The sequence below is a fragment of the Diceros bicornis genome, chromosome 20, assembly GCF_020826845.1.
Source record: "Diceros bicornis minor isolate mBicDic1 chromosome 20, mDicBic1.mat.cur, whole genome shotgun sequence".
In the NCBI taxonomy this organism is placed as follows: domain Eukaryota; kingdom Metazoa; phylum Chordata; class Mammalia; order Perissodactyla; family Rhinocerotidae; genus Diceros; species Diceros bicornis.
Window position 1 is genome coordinate 12,702,314 of NC_080759.1, and position 18,191 is coordinate 12,720,504.

The 18,191-nt window shown below is 38.4% G+C and overlaps 1 protein-coding gene across 3 annotated transcripts in view; it reads right to left on the minus strand.

Annotated features, from left to right (window-relative positions):
• RNF180 (ring finger protein 180) overlaps positions 1 to 18,191 on the minus strand; it is a 246,717-nt gene that overhangs the window by 199,461 nt on the left and 29,065 nt on the right. For 2 of the 3 annotated variants that reach the window (XM_058564005.1, XM_058564004.1), the window contains exon 2: positions 5,325 to 5,459. In XM_058564005.1, coding sequence (XP_058419988.1) covers positions 5,325 to 5,459 — 135 coding nt within the window. Of the gene's footprint in view, positions 1 to 989; positions 1,187 to 5,324; positions 5,460 to 18,191 lie in introns of those variants that run through there. The other variant, XM_058564006.1, reaches the window with a different exon arrangement.

Sequence of the window (18,191 nt, forward strand, 5' to 3'; positions counted from 1 at the left end):
CAATGATCTCCTCTTTGCTTAAACCAACGCACACTTGTGCGTTAAGACTCATGCAGGGTCTCTCCATGTGGCTATACAGTTTGTATGCCAACTCTGTACAAATCCGGGGAGCACCTTTCACAGACTAGCACGGTCTAGAATTGTTCAGTGTACAACGTGCACATTGAAGGCAGTGTATGATTTTCTACATCTCCCTACAACACTCAATATTATAAACCAATTCTCCCTGGAAGATGTCAGTCCCCTGACTTCCATAATACCATATCCTGATTTTCAATCCTATGTTTCTCACTACTTTTTTCTACTTTGTGAGCTTCTTTTTTTTCTGTCCATCCTTTAAATGTTCCTGGGCCCTCTTCTTTCTCACTCCATTCATACTCTGTATGGTGATTTTATCTAATCTCACAGCTTCACTCACCACGTATATGCTGATGACTCCCAAATCCACACTTTTAGTTCAGAACTCTGCTCTGAATCACATATCCACAGAACCATCTGCCTCCTAGAAATCTCTATTTGAATGTTCTGTAGGCTACCTAAAGTTGACATGTCCAAAACTGTACCAAAACTGACTAAAAAACTAAAACTATGGACACCATCCCCCCTACTGCCCAGACTTCACAAATGGAGACCATTTCTGTTATTTTATTTTTATGTTTTTAGGGTTTCTGTGTTCTTAATTTGCTTTTGGTTTTGGTTCTTGCCCACATTTCATGTATCTCAGTCCTGAAGCTAGGGGTAGGAGTCCCCTTTTCTCCCTTTGGACATTGTAAATTGTCTCAAAATTTCTTTCTAAATTCCTTGTCACATGCCTTACTACATGTTAGCAGATGGAAAACTAAAGCTCAAATGTCCCAGATTCCCTTACAGATCAAGTTCCACACATGACCTAGTTTCCACCGACCTGATACACCCATTCAATATTACAAAAGCAGAAGTGATGACTGTAGTTGTGCTGTTTCTTCTAGCAAGCTTGGTTTTGGAGGTACCTGGTTATTCTGCAGCAAAAATTATAGTGATTCCAGTGTCCAGTTCCTAGTCTTGTGAGGGCTGACAGGCAAACTGTGAGACTTCCATTTCCTGGCATTGGTCAGAGCTGAAGAAGTGTGGTCCTAGAGCCAACAGCTCCAGATGCTGTTTCCCCGGTTTCCTGATCCTCCATGTTGTTCTGAGGGCCATTTCACGTCTGCATGGAGTGTGGAAGACAGGAGACAAAGTCTAGGGTTTGCTCAAGGTGGGGAGACCCTAAGGGGGAACTCCTACATAAAGCTGGGTTACAATCTCAGTATAAGGATGAATGAGACATAAACATGTTGCTCAGAAGGACACAGAGAGAAACTTGCCTATCTCAAGTTTGGTACTCAGTAGAAAGAAAGGAAAAAAACCTTCCCCTCAGGATATCGAAGAATTTCTTAAACAAAACATACAAAATATAAAGGAGATGATTAATAAATTCATCTACATTATATCATGAAGTTCTGTTCATCAAAAGATACCACAAAGAGTGAAATACAAGTTACATACACTGGCAAAAGATATGTGCAATACGATAATCAACAAAGGATTAGTATTTAGAATACATAAAGACTTCCAAAAATCAAAACTACCTAATAGAAAAACAGGCAAGAAGAAAATACATTTCACAGAAAACACAAACGACCTCAGATAATGAGAAGATATTAAATGTTGGTGAAAATGTGGAATCACAGCAATGCTCAACCATCATTCATGGGACTGTCATTTGAAAACAGCTTAGCATTGCCCAGTAAAGCTGAACATGCACATACCCTATGACACTGCAATTCTACTTCTAGTAATATACTCCTGCCCATGTGTGCCAAGATATGTACAAGAAAGTTCACAGCAGCACTGTTTATAAGAGCAAAACAACTAGACATAACTCAAATGTCTATCAACGGCAGAATGAATTATAAATTGTGATACGTTAGTACACTGGAATATTACACAAAAGTGAAAATAAACACTAAACATAGTAATATTAAGTAAAAGCAGCAATTTCCAGAAGAATACCTACCTACAGTGTGATTCCATTTACAGAAAGTGAACAAATAAAACACTTATTTTATACACACATATATTTTTAAATTTTTAATTGTATAGTTAGGTTAGGAGGTAATAAATTACAATAATATGATAGGTGATAGATTTAACATTATTTCAGCACAGCATCTGATAAAATTACTTTTAGATTCCAATATTTTATTTTATAGTTTCCTTTAATTAAAACAGATTTTTTTTTGTTCATCTTTAATATTTTTATGGAATGTATACATTTGTAAAATGTAGAACATGTTTGTACAGTTTAAAGAAAGATTTAAAGAGAAGCAAATACCAATATACCCACAATTCTGTTTAATAAATACAACATAACCACTACTTTAGAAGTCCCCCCAGGATCTCCCTCTGATTACATACTCCTCCTTCCCCTTAGTTTTAACAACAATATTGAATTATTCCTTAGCCTAGCTTTTAATAGGTCTTATAATCTATGTCATTTTATATGCATATATATATTTTATACATTATTTTTATATAAATATTTAATATGTATAATATACATTTATATAAATATATTTTATATATTATTTTATATAAAATATTTTTATTTTATAAGATAGTTTCAACAGTTTTATATATATTTTATTTTGCATATCTATATATATTTTACTTTATGTATAAAGCTACGGAGACGACAGCAGATCAATGGTTGCAGGGGGCTGGGCATCCAAGCGGGGCAAACAGGCCTGAGGAAACTTTCCAGGGTAATACAAGGTTTCAAAACTATACTGTAGTGGTGCTTGCACAACTCAAAAATTTACTAAAAATCATTGAATTGTATTTTTACAATGGGTGAATTTTATGGTTTACAAATTATACTTAAAAAGCTGTAAAATATATTTATGTGTGTGTGTGTATATATATATATATATATTTTTTTTTTTCACATTAGCTCTTCTGGGAAGCCTTCTGTGACTAGCTCAGGCAGTAATTTGTTTGCATTCCTCTGTTACAGTACTTATCAAATCAGGCTCCACTGCTTGGCCTATTTTCAACTAGAGTTAAAAGCTCCTAGAGGACCAGAATGTTTTTTCCATTCTGTGTCACTCTCATCCATAACCCATCCCAATACGCCCTAGAGCAGCGCTTGAAATTTTCTTGCTCATTAAATATTTGTTAAATGAGTTAATGAATAGGAGTTCTCTAGGTAAATAAAAGAATCAGCCACTCTATTGAGAAGGTGTAAAATGCTTGATATCCTGAGGGAGGAGCAAAGGCAGCAAAGGGTGTGGAGATGAAGAGCACTGGCTCTAGACCCTCACTGTCGGGTCCAATTGCAGCTGCCCTGCTTAGTAAAATCTAACCAAAAAAAGTGTGATCTGGGCATATTATTTAATCTTCTGTGCCTCAGTTTCCTTATCTATGAAATGAAGATGACAGATTATCTTGAAGATAATCTTATACTATAAGACATAAATAATACAAAACATTTAAAACAATGCCTAACCAATGCCTCAATATCATTAGTCACTAGGGAAATGCAAATTAAAACAATAATGATATACCACTATACATCTACCAGAATGGCTAAAACTACAAAGTCTGAAAATACCAAGTGTTAGCAAAGATGTAGAGCAACTGGAATTCTCATCATTGCTTTTGGAAGTGAACATTCACTTTGGCAAATTACCAGCAATTTCTAAAAAAATACACCTACTCTATGACCCCCCAAATTCATTCCTATGTATATATCAAAAAGAAATAACAAAACACAGAGAAAGTCTTTTACAAGAAAATTGATAGCAGTTTTATTCATAAGCCAAAATTGGAAATTAAAATGTCCCTCAGCAGAAAAAGTTGATAAACTGTGGTATATTCGTAAGTGGCATACTACTCAGTAAAAAACAGAACAAACCACAGATACACAAAAATATAAATGAATCTCTAAAACATTATGCTGAGCAAAATAAGTACAAAAAAGTACAAATTGTACTATTATATAATTCCATTTGAATAAAGTCAAGAACAGGCAAAACTAGTCTATGGTGATAGACATCCGTATGGTAGTTGCCTGTGAGAAGGAGAGTATGGCCTGAAGAGGGCAAGACAACCTTCTAGAGTGATGGAAATGTATATCTTGAGCTGATTCAAAGCAGGGCTGAAAAAATTTATTAAGCTGTATACTTAATTTTTTTTTTTACTCTATGTACATTATACACAATAAAATACTCTTAGCATAAAAAGTTTTTTTTTCCAATTAAAATGTTTTGTCAGTTGTCACTACATCTGGCATGTGGTAAGTATGCAACCAAAGTTATCTACTATTATCACTTCAATTGGCTAATCTATTAGAGAGGAGAGGAAATAATCATGATCAAATGTGGCTGAGGCCAAAAACAAAACAAAACTAACAAACGAAAAAACTGAGTGTTTCTCAAAGAAGGGAAGAAAACAATGACAGGTGATTACAGATGCTATCTTTGTTGCATTGGGAATTCCCTGTGAAGTCCATGGATTACTATCTAGTTTACACCTCTTTGATATTGCCTCTTTCATATTGTTCTTAGGGAAATTTAGGGATTCTATTTTTGTCATTTTAAAAAAATTTATTTTGGGGCCAGCCCGGTGGCATAGTGGTTAAGTTCGCACACCCCGCTTCAGCAGGCTAGGGTTTACAGGTTCAGATCCTGGGCGGGTGCCTACACACCACTTATCAAGCCAGGCTGTGGCGGTGTCACATATAAAGTAGAGGAAGATGTTAGCCCAGGGCCAATCTTCATCAGCAAAAAGAGGAGGATTGGCAACAGATGTTAGCTCAGGGCTAATCTTCCTCACAAAAAAAAAAAAATTTATTTTTACCAGGACAACCAATTAAATGCTTTTAAATATTATTCAGATTTTCCTATTGACTTTTAAATTATACATGAACTTTCCTAGGCCCATATTGAATACTAAAAAAATATATATAATAGGTTTTCCATTTCTTAATAGGATCTTGAATTTACTTATGTGATGATGCCTAAGGTTCACGCATGGTGGGGATTAAAAAACATGGACTTCTATTTATGACTGATGTTGCCCTTAGAACTTTAAGGTCATGTTAATGTTAGCAGCTAATGGTAAAATTAATTGTAACTGTGGAAGGTGGGATGCCTTTTGAATACCACTTTGAAATGTGTTCATTGGTCAGATAAAATAAGGTGAAAGCTAAGTCAGGTGTGGAGGAATATTCGTGCACATGTGGGGGTACCCGCAGCATTCTTGTACTAGGAAATCGTTTGAAGACTGGAGTTATCAGTACTCACCTGAACCACTTGATTCTCAAGATATTTCATGAAAGAATCAGAACTTGCTACACATTTTCTACATTTCCAACAACGAAGAATATTTATATCTTCTTGATTATGATTTTTAGTTATCAATTCTTCACTTCTTTTCATCTGTGGGAAAATTAATGCATTTTTAGAATGTTAAACTGTGTCAGATTAACTTGATTTTCTAAACCCTTAGCACAGCATTAGCTACACGTGGAGCAGAAGGAAGAGAATTAGCGTTTATTCAGGTATCTACTAGTTATCAGGTCTTAGGCTAGGGCCACTCCGTAAACTATGTCCAGGATTGAAAATTCCATTTAATTATAATGATGATGCATTATGTTAGTGACTATCAGCTTATTTTATTTTTGCAGAACATTTTATGTCTATTTCTTTCCATCTTTCTCTCTTAAAAGTGGTAAAAGGCAACTGCTGCAGAGTCAAATAAATTACTGCAGTGGCTTTAAGAGTCATAAAAAAAAACTATAAATATTCTTGTAAATAGGAGTTTTGAATAGCCACAGAATTACATTTTAAATATAATAGGATTTATTGAGTTGTAATTGATTCTGTGAAAGTTGGAAGTACTTACTTTAAATCAATGGCAAAAATCCTTTATCCCAAATGCAGTAACTTCTCTTGTACATTGTACTTAGTTAAACAGTTAACTATACTACATCTTGTGGTATGTATAGTCAAACAAAAAGACTTAGAAAATAGCCCTACCAATTTTGTAGTCTATTTTTATATCAGAGATTTTATGTCAATACTGTGATTTAGACCAATTTGGGAAAATAGTTTCACACTAATAAATAAGTATTCTGAAATTGGTGCAGGGTATTTAATAACTTGCCTGGTAACTATTCATTATAAAGAAAAGAAATGTTAATTTATTAAGCTACCCACAAAGACCTGCCTAGTTCCCTGGCCACATTTTCTCATTTGTTAGCTTTTTCATTTTTCATTCATTCAGCAAACATTCAGTGAGAACTAACCACATGCTACACAATGAGTCAAACTCTGAGGGCACGAAAATGAGTAAAACTTATTTCTGTCATAGAGGTGCTCACTATGCTATGGATCAATAGTTTTCTACCCTAGAAACGAGAATCACTTGGGAAGCTTTAAAAAATAGTGATGCCTAGGCCCCACTCCTAGAAATTTTGACTTAATCTGAGATGGAGAGGGAGTCAGGAATGGGTACTTTTAAAAAGCTCCCCAGGTGATAATATGTGTGGTCAGGTTGAGGACAGAGGTGTACTACACAAACAATTAACTAAAATGTAACAGCTGTAGGACTATAAAAGAGGGAACACAGAGGACCTTAACCCAAATTTAAAGGAAGGATTTAAGGAACTCTTGCAGCCAATCTAGCTCTGACCTTCAGGTAGCTAGGTGGCAGTTCTGTCTCCACTGACTCTTCACAACCCATCTTAGTCCAGCTGACCACTCTATTTAAACTTTGTTCTCAATGATCTTTGTTCTCAATATCTTAATTTGCAAACATCCTGACCTCCTTCTGCTTGATGTATCTTTCTTCATTGTTGAAGTACTAAACTTCCTTAGCACTGGTTTTATCTCTCTATATCCTTCTTAGCATCTTTTATCCTCATCTCCTTTTTAACCACCAGTGGTTCTCAGCCAGGAGTGGGGACTGCAGGGAGGGGTCATATCAGAATCAACGATGGAGAAACTCCATATCTGCCTGTGTATTCCCCCTCCCTGAGATCCACACACACTCCTCCCCGTCTCTTATCCCTCTCCCCTATCCCTGCCAAGATTCTTCCATGACCTCTTGGGTGCAAGCATGTGGTTAGAAAAATCCCTGTAGGTGAGTCTAATAAGTCTTCACTCACTGAAAATTATACTCTGTGTGACAACTCTTCTGTATCAATGATTTTTAAATCTGTATATCTAGTTTTGATTTTATTGCAAAGCTCGAGACCAATATTTTCAACTTTTGGACATCAAATGCACATCTCTACAGGAATCTCCGTCAGGCCCTTTGTACTGGCTGCTTGCTCTGTCTAGATCTATGCTACCCTATATGGTAGCCACCAGTCAGATGTTATTGAGCCCTTGAAACTTGGCTGATCTGAACTGAGATGTGCAATAAGTGTAAAATACACACTGGATTTTGAATACTTAATAGAAAAAAAAGAATGTTAAGTATCTTCAATAGTTTTTATATTAATTTCATGTTGACACAATATTTTTAATATACTGTTAAGTAAAATATACCGTAAAAATTAATTTCACTTGTTTCTTTTTACTTTTTTAATGTGGCTACTAGAATTTTTAAAAATTACATATATGACTTGTATTATACACTCCTACTGAACAGCACTAGACCTTCTTGCCCCAGGTCTTTGCATGGTTGGTTCCCTTCTCCTCATTCAGATCAGAGATCAAAGTCATCTCCTCAGAGGTGTGGTATAAGAAGCACCTGGGGAGTTTATTTAAATATAGGTCACAGAGCCACATCCTCAGAGATTCTAATTCAATGTTTCTAGCCTAGGAATCTACATATTTAACAAGCACACTAGGTGACTGTGTTACAGATGATCTGAAGACCACACTTTGAGAGACACCAACCTACAAAATACAATCTAAGCTCCTTACTATGTCGAAAAAGGTCCTTTAAGTAGCACAAGGGAGCCTTGTGATGGAACTGTTCTGTATCTGATTGCAGTGGTGCTCACATGAATCCACACATGTGAAAAATTGCACAGGACTAAATATACACATGCACACACACACAATGAGTGCATGTAACTGGTAAAATATGAATAAAGTAAATGGTTTAAAGGGTATACAGGATCTCTCTGTAAATCTATAACTCACAAGTCACAATTGAATCTACAACTATCTCAAGGTAAAAAGTTAAAAAAAAAAAAAACTTTTACCACATACATTAAAAACTCAAAATTTTAAAAAGTCATCATATTTTTACCAATTAAATGTCCTGATATATTTGAATAATCCTCTAGAATACCTTGTCTCTTTATTTTTGGCTGTATATCTTTTGATTGCCTCTTCATATGACAACAATTTTGTAATATTTTCTACAAAGAGAGTAAAAAGATCATTTAATTTTTCCTCTTAAAAAAAGGCCCTTTAGTTGATCTCCATAATATATAAAGAACTCACACAACTGAACAACAAAAAAACAAACAACCTGATCAAAAAATGGGCAGATGAAATGAACAGACACTTCTCCAAGGAAGATATACAGATGGCCAATAGGCACATGAAAAGATGTTCAACATCACTAATCATCAGGGAAATGCAAATCAAAACAACACTAAGATACCACCTCACGCCCGTTAGAATGGCTATAATCACCAAGACTAAAAACAACAAATGTTGGAAAGGATGTGGAGAAACAGGAACCCTCATACACAGCTGGTGGGAATGCAAACTGGTGCAGCCTCTATGGAAAACAGTATGGAGATTCCTCAAAGAATTAAAAATAGAGATGCCCGGGCCGGCCCTGTGGCTTGGTGGTTAAGTGCGCGCGCTGCGATGCTGGTGGCCTGGGTTCGGATCCCGGGTGCGCATCAAGGCACCACTTCTCCGTCCATCCTGAGGCTGAGTCCCACATACAGCAACTAGAAGGATGTGCAGCTATGACATACAACTATCTACTGGGGCTTTGGGAGGAAAAAATAAAATAAATAAAATCTTTAAAAAAAAAAAAAAAAAATAGAGATGCCCTATGATCCAGCCAGCCCACTACTGGGAATCTATCCAACGAACCTGAAATCAACAATCCAAAGAGGCTTATGCACCCCTATGTTCATTGCAGCATTATTCACCATAGCCAAGAAGTGGAAGCAACCTAAGTGTCCCTCGACTGACGACTGGATTAAGAAAATGTGGTATATATACACAATGGAATACTACTCATCCATAAAAAAAGACAAAATCGTCCCATTTGCAACAACATGGATGGGCCTGGAGTGTATTATGTTAAGTGAAATAAGCCAGAAAGAGAAAGACAAACACTGTATGATCTCACTCATATGTGGAATATAAACCAACACATGGACAGAGAAAACTGGACTGTGGTTACCAGGGGCAGTGGGGGTGGGGGGTGGGCACAAAGGGTGAAGGGAGTCATATATATGGTGATGGACAAACAAAAATGTACAACCCAAAATTTCACAATGTTAGAAAACATTAAAACATCAATAAAAAAAAAAAAGGAAAAAAAAAAATATCACTCTTCCTTACATTTAAAAAAAAAAAAAAAGGCCCTTTAAAATGAACAGACACGGGCCAGCCCTGTGGCTTAGCGGTTAAGTGCGTGCGCTCCGCGGCTGGTGGCCCAGGTTCGGATCCCGGGCGCGCACTGACGCACCACTTCTCCGGCCATGCTGAGGCCACGTCCCACATACAGCAACTAGAAGGATGTGCAGCTATGACATACAACTATCTACTGGGGTTTTGGGGGAAAAAAATAAATAAATGAAATTATTAAAAAAAAAAAAGATACATATAAAATGAACAGACACTTCTCCAAAGAAGATATACAGATGGCCAATAGGCACATGAAAAGATGTTCAACATCACTAATCATCAGGGAAATGCAAATCAAAACAACACTAAGATATCACCTCATGCCCGTTAGAATGGCTATAATCACCAAGACAAAAAATAACAAGTGTTGGAGAGGATGTGGAGAAACAGGAACCCTCAAACACAGCTGGTGGGAAGGCAAACTGGTGCAGCCTCTATGGAAAACAGTATGGAGATTCCTCAAAGAATTAAAAATAGAGATGCCCTATGACCCAGCCAGCCCACTACTGGGAATCTATCCAACGAACCTTAAACGTTCGTTGCACCCCTTATGCACCCCTATATTCATTGCAGCATTATTCACCATAGCCAAGAAGTGGAAGCAACCTAAGTGTCCCTCGACTGACAACTGGATTAAGAAAATGTGGTATATATACACAATGGAATACTACTCAGCCGTTAAAAAAAGACAAAATCGTCCCATTTGCAACAACATGGATGGGCCTGAAGGGTATTATGTTAAGTGAAGTAAGCCAGAAGGAGAAAGACAAACACTGTATGATCTCACTCATATGTGGAATATAAACCAACAGATGGACAGGGAAAACTGTACTGTGGTTACCAGGGGCAATGGGGGTGGGGGGTGGGCACAAGGGGTGAAGGGAGTCATATATATATGGTGATGGACAAACAAAAATGTACAACCCAAAATTTCACAATGTTAAAAACTATTAAAATATCAATTAAAAAAAAAAAAAAAAGGCCCTTTACACTCTTTAAAATCTGACTCCGAACTGGTTTTCAAGTCTTGGTGCCCTCTCCATGAACAATGCAGTTCCTAAAAATACCTTTTTCTGTTTTCCCACTTTAAAATTTGCTGTTCTCTCTTCCTGTATACATTTCCCTTTCCCCTGACTTTATGTTAAGAAATGCTTTTCGTTCTTTAAGGCTGAGCTCAAATTTTTCTTTTACAGATGTTCCCCAGAAAAATACAATTACTCCCTCTTCTATGTCCCTACAATACTTTGCGTACACCTCTACAGTAGCACCACTCATACTGTATTACACTTATCCATGTATATGTGTATCTTATCGACTTAACTGTGAGCTCCTAAAAAGCACCATATTCTATTTAACTCTATATTCTTACAATCAAACATGGCACCCGGCACCAAAAAAGATACTCAACTGATGTTTGCTGAAATCAAATGAACAGGATCTGGCAGAGAACTCAGCTTACAAAAAGTCCTTTTCCAATAACCAACTGTTAAGTATGTCTGCCCAACTAGTGGGACAAACCAAATAGAAGTTCTCTTGCAAGAGAAGTGAGGAGTCCAAGAAGTAAAGTTGTGTTTATATATATCTGAGCTTGAAAGGAGAACGGGAGGTTACCTAACACTGATCTACTTATAGGAAAGCTGAGGTGGCTTCTGTTAGAGAATTTATGTTAAAAGAAGGGGTCAAATATGGTAAATGAACATATTAACAAAATGGCAGTCTTTGAATGGACCTGACACAGCATAGTTGTTGGCTGCTAATTCAAACCCATCTCCAACTCAGCACCCTAGACATTAGTATAGGTTCTAGGAAGAGAGCGAGCTGTATAAGTAAACTACTGAAAACGTTGTTTTCTGAACTCTGTGACACACTGGGTTCTGAACAATTTTGGGCAGCAGACAATTTACAGCTTTAAGACTCTGAGGACTTGGGGGCAGCAACTAGAGAACTACTGAAGCAAAGAGAGAAGGAGCAGAGACAAGGTGATCTTGGGAAGCAGTACAACATACATGAAAAATGAACTTATTGCTGAGTACACATGGATGTCTCACAATGCTTAGAAATACTTGGAGGGACTTCTGCAGGCGGGTCTGGGTTCTGAGTCAACAGATGTGGATAACGAACTATAAATTCTGTATTACTGTTCATGTGACTGCAGTAGAACTTACAGGCTGGTAAGGCCTAAGAAATTCAGATGTAGTAGTCTGCTTTTGTCCCAAATCCTCTCCTCATCTCTTACTCCAGTTCTGATTATATCAGATACATGTGTTTTTCTAAGATGGCGTGCTCCCCTTGGACCCTCGTTCTTCCCACCTATGCCACAGTCTTTGTCACGGTAACCTTCTTATCTCCTGTCCCACACTTGGTCTCTTGGACGAAGCTAGCTGCTAATATCTGGTTGATTTTCTCCATATTGCCTGCTCACGATTTCCTCTTGCTATACTTCACTATCTATCCTGATATTCTTGTCACTTTCTGGTATTTCCTCAAAGCACCTGGCATTTGGAAATAATGTTTTGCTGAGTTATGCATATCTCCCAAATATTGACACATTTCATTATAGAATATCAAAAAGCCACATTTGTTAATATCACCACCAACCTCAGCAAAAAAGTTCTTTAATTGTTGGGCAGTAGTCAAGCTCATAGTGGTGGATACAAGTTTTCATAAGAGCTAATTTTTGCTTAAAACTCAAATTTTATCATGTGCAACAAATACTGGCAGATATCTATGTCTGAATAACCATAGTTTGTCAATCATTCAAGTAAAAATGGTGTGCCATGGAAAGGCACACGAGTTCAACTCTCAAGTAAAGCAACTGAATAAGGGCTTTTTCTTAAGATTACCACTGGCTTTCAGTGCACTGCAGAAGGGCTTTATGCATTCTTCCCATTTTTTTTCACACAGAATATTAGAAAGATAGGTGTTTAAGAGTAAAGATTTAATAAAATCAATAACTACTGCTTCAATAAACAGTTGTTTAACTGCATGTGTATGGTGGTAAAGAATAAAATGACTACTAGTACAGTTTATTGCCCTTGCGTTCATTCTGCTAAGGGATCAGCAGTTTTAATCATTATTGCTTTTGCATTATTAATGAAAATGTTAACATAGTAAAAAAAGCAAATAACATCTTAGTATTACCGAGAAAATAGTTTGACCTGATTCTCTGAAATGTCTTAGCAATACCAGAGGCTGTGAACCACATTTTGAGAATTGCTACTTTATGCAAAACAGCTGTCCCAAAAATGTTGCCTATGAAAATCTTATTTCCCACCGATATCCTGTAAAATATTTAAGGAGAGATGAGTCCCTATGGAGAAACATACTTATAACAAATTAGGTTGAAATTTTCTGTAAAGCCAACTATGAGAATTATAATCTCCATAGAGAAGCTTCATTCCTTCATCTATTTTTTGCTATTTACCATTTTCTATGATAAAATATCAGCATTTGGCACAGGTCTAATTCCACACTTCTGGGTCTCCAAGGTTTGCTCACTTTCTTCTTTGTTATTCATGGATTTAACTTGAGATGAAGTGGACAAAATTATACATTATTAAAATTAACCTAAAATTAGAAAACATGAATAAACCAAAACAACTTCAAAAATTGAAATAGAATTCAAATATCTTCTCCAACACACATAAAAAAAATGGGGGGGGGGGTGGTGTCCAGGAAAAAATGTTCTAATTGGAAAATTTTACCAGTCCTCTAAGATGTGGATAATCTTGGGGCCAGCCTGGTGGCATAGTGATTAAGTTCGCGTGCTCCGCTCCAGTGGCCTGAGGTTCACAGGTTCAGATCCCGGGCTCAGACCTACGCACCACTTATCAAGCCATGCTGTGGCAGGTGTCCCACATATAAAAAAGTAGAGGAAGATGGGCACGGATTTAGCGCAGGGCCAATCTTCCTCAGCAAAAAGAGGAGGATTGGCAATGGACATTAGCTCAGGGCTAATCTTCCTCTCACACACAAAAGATATGGATAATCTTTATAACTTATATAACTGTGGTCCAGAAAACATAAAAGGGAGACTAGCTCCACAATATAATATAACCTTGACATACTGACTCGACAAGGAGATATAACACTAGACAAAGAGTATAAGAAAAGAAAATTATATACTAATTTATTTATAAACATAGATGCTAAAATCCTAAATAAAATATCAGCCAACAGAAGCCATCAGTGAATTAAAAAAATAATACATTTTGACCAAATAAGATTATTTCAGGAATTCGAGGACGATTCAAAATGGAAAAAAAACACTCCATTCAATATATTCAACAAACTAAAAGATTAAAAGAAAAAACATATGACCATCTTAGAAGATGCAAAATAAAACTTTTGGTGAAATTCAACACTTAGTCATGATTACAAAACAAAAATACTTAGCATCCTGGAAATAGAAGGAAATTTCTTTACCTTGACAGAGAGGGAGTTTACTGAAAACTCTGGCAATTATAATACTTGATGGTGAAACTTGAAAAGCATTCCATGAAAGTCAAAAAAAAACAAGAAGACAATGATGCTCACTATTTGCCATATTAATCAACTTTGTACCAGAACTAGTAGCTAACACAATAGAAGAAAAGTAAATAAGAGGTATAGGGGTTGGAAAGAGCTAATAAATGAAAAAGAAACTAAGTGTCTGCGTGACTGGGCAACCAGGCAAAGAAAGGGTTACTGGGGATCTGGTCAACAACTAACATGGTCTGTGAAATGTTTTTCAGAGAGGAGGAAACCATGTGTTTTGTTTTGCAGAAACTGATGTCCCTGTTTTGCAGATGTTGCTATCTTGCAGAAAAACTTAACGGGTTCACAGCAAGACCCCTGCAAAATGTTCCAGCTCCAAGCATCCTAAAGTTGCCTTAAACTCATTAGCATCTTCAATTCTCCTCCTCTGGGAGGGCCCAAGCAGCCATTTTTAGATCATGCAATGTGTGTAGTAGCATGTTGACCTGCTACGCATGCACCCTGAATGAGCACAGCTGTCACACAGTTGTTACAAATAAATATGTCATCCTCTGCTCTCTTCCTTATAAAGTCTCCACCAGCACTGAGCTCCGGGAGACATCTTTTGGGAGATGTCCCTGGTGTTCTCCATTGCTTGTGCAAGCAATAAACCTTTTCTTCACCTACTTCCGCCTTGGTTGTGCTTTTCGGCTCTGCACTCACCAAAAGACTAACCCACTGAATTTGGTTACACCTGTTATAACACATGACACCATTTTTCTTTTTTGAGTTGCAGATGTTTCTATCTTAGAACTATGTAAATCACAATTAGCAAGTTCGTTCCCCGATACTTAGGAGAAAACATGTATGGGTAAATAATACTTATATTACACACACACACATACATCTTTGATGTGGTATTTCTTTGTTTCTTTACCACACTGCTCACTCTGTTGATTTTCATCTCAACTACATCATTTTCATTTACTTGGTATATAAAACTTTCATATATTAGTATATGTATTTGGTTTAAAATGTTTAAATTCAACTTTTGGACTTACATTTAATACTTTCAGTACTACTAATGAGCAAAAAGACACCCCACCCCCAATAATGTCCATTTCTCACGAGTTTACATGGTAAGAATAAAATCATGGAAAATATTTTCCCACACTGTTTTCCATATTTAAAGTAGATATTGTGCTGCTCAAAGAAATCTGCTGGGACACAATGTTAAATTAGAAAATAGCTAATGTGGTACTTGGTAAGCTTCTGTGGTACTAGTTACGGTACTAATTTCTAATGTACTATTGAGATAGGTAGCTAGGTAGACATAAGAAGGAGATCACAGCTGGAGACTGTGCCGCATCAAAGAAACATCTTGCTGGCATCCCACAAGATACAGATAAAGGGAAACTAAAACTCACCTTGTGCTGCCACGGGAGTCTGAGACCTTTAACCACAACGACAAAGATAACAAGTGCACAAATAACACATACAAAGCCTTTTGCTCTACACCTCTAGAGAACATTGCCCTTTCTTTAATTTACGTACAAATTCTATATGCATGAGCCCCCCCTTCCATGGGGGATGACTGCCATGACAGTTCCAGAGATTCCCCTAGAAGGTCAAGAACTCCCCCTCCTGATGTGTGGGTGGAGGAAAAGCCACTATTGGCAGATAACCAGATAATGCTAATTCCCTTCTAAACAGCCCAAATAAAAATAAAACTAACTCAAGACATGGGGCAGATGAGTTCTCTGGTACTGCCAGCTCCCCACTTGGAGTGTATCTGACCTTTCCTCTAATAAATCTTTGCTTGCTTGCTGTTGCCATTGTGTCAGTGTCTGAATTCTCTTACACTGACCGAGAACCTAGGCGATCGGACTTTTCAGTCTGATTACATCTTTCTTTGGCAAGCCAGCCAGGAGACTATAAATGACTGACAATCAACCAATGGTGAGTTCACATTCCTCGCCTCCCTTGCACTAGAGGAACTGTCCTCTTCTCTGTCACACTACCAAATCTCTCTCTCCCTCCCCTAATCCCTTTTCTGGCCTGATAAGAATGCAAAAAGCTGCACACAGGGTGGGCACAGGTTGAGCAGTTAAAAGCCATAAGGGCGCTCGCCACCTAAAAGAAGTCACCTGTGACAGGATGAGGTGGTCACAGAACAGGGTTGGATTTTAGTCCCTGCCAGCCACAAGGAAACATCGTGCCATGAACAGGAACCCAGTGAAGCACACACATTCCCACCCTGCAGCAACTTCCCCTTTTAGGCACCTAGATCGCCCAACCAGGCCTCCTTGCTTCTCTCTCTCTCTGACATCTCTTATTCCCACCTTCACTTTTTACCATCATGGGGGAACCAAAGCCTCCCCATCGCCTTGTCTCTGTTGCTGCCACATGTTTATTTTGATGTCCTTTTCAATTCGCAGTAGGGCTCTAAAGTCTGCGAACTTTTCTGCAAGCTGTCACTCTGGTCCTGTTCCTTTTTGCCTAAGTGTTGCATTTGTGCAGGCCACAGGCTGGGTTATGAGCCTGTTTTTTGATTGAGTTAGAGATCCCAACATCAGGATTTTAGCTTATGGGTCTGTTTAATTAGGCACCTCATAGAATGCCACTGGGTCAAAATTCTCCATGACATACATATGACAGTCAGTTCCACTTGGATGGATCAGACAAAGCCAGCCCAGTATGACTACCATCGCCAGCCACCAAATACTAAGGAGACTTATAGATCCGGCTTTATGGAACTGCTTGAGGGCAATGTTCCATCAGGATGCTAGGTCCTGAGGGATTCACCCAGGAATGCGGGGACTTATCACTGGCTATAGTTTGTACTGTAAACCTCAGGAAGGTCCTCGTCTCCATGGGCACCCACGGGGGACAGGACACCGGCCGCCGAATGTCAGGGCCAACAGGGAGATCGCATATAGTGGGTATGGTGAGTCCCAGGGAACCTGCCGGAGGGACAAAGGGTTGCTCCCACCTCCCTGGGCAGTTTGCAATCTGGTCAGGGTGGAGGGATGATGAGGATGCCCACTCTCCCTCAGCTGCCCCTAATACTCTTCCAGAGGGTTATGGGTACTACAAACCCGAAGTCCTCAAGTCCAGGAATGGGCCTGAGCCCCACACTCTGGGTTAGAGTCCCAGAGTGCCCTGGGTTAGAGCCCTAAGGTCCCAACTTTCCCCTGAGTACTATCAATTATAGCATCCATACCTCTTCTTGCAGGAGGACCTCTCCCTCAAGAGTATGGGTTCTACAGCATCCATCCCCAAAACCTCCCCTCTGGGGTGCATCCTTAAGAATTGGGAACAAAACCCCTTACATTCAGGCCTTCATGGCTCTAAGGGATGACCTTATTAATACAACACATACAGGGAGAAGTGTTGGCCCATGACCCAAAATATACCTGACACTATGGTGTCCCTCAGGACTGAGGAGACTAAGGCCCCTTCTCAACCAGAAGACTCAAAATCAGGGCTCATGCCTACCCCTAAGTCACCGCCAACTTATCAGCCTCCCTTGCCCACTGCACCCCCTGAAACTAACAGGGAAGTCCCACCCAGATTATACATACTCCAAGATGTAGCCAATGGCCAGGCAGGAACCATATGAGTGCAGGTACCCTTTTCTATGTTCAAATTGGTGCAGTGCCAACAAAAACCAGAAAAATTCTCTAAAGACTCAGATGGGACCTCAGAAAGTGCTCCTCTCCATGAAATCGAGACCAAAGTCTGCAGGCAACACAGTTCGGCCAAGTTCTCATCTGACCGCCGGTGAGTGAGCCTCTTCTGGCTTCCCTCTGCACTTTCCTTTTATTTTCTTTTACCTCACTTGTTGCTTCTTACCCTTTTCCTTTTGTTTGTGTACTGCAAGATGGGTTATGATAATTATCTTATACAACTGTCGCCAACTATAACAAAGGGACAAAATCTTACAGATTGCTAGAGTTGCCACACACCTCCTAAATCTGCTACCCCTTACCTCTATCAATTTCAATCTACACAACTTTTCAGATCTCCAAGCACCCAGGGCAAGAACACCAGATCTAAAAAGTACCTCCCTCCTTTTACAAACCCTCAACTTCCTCCCCT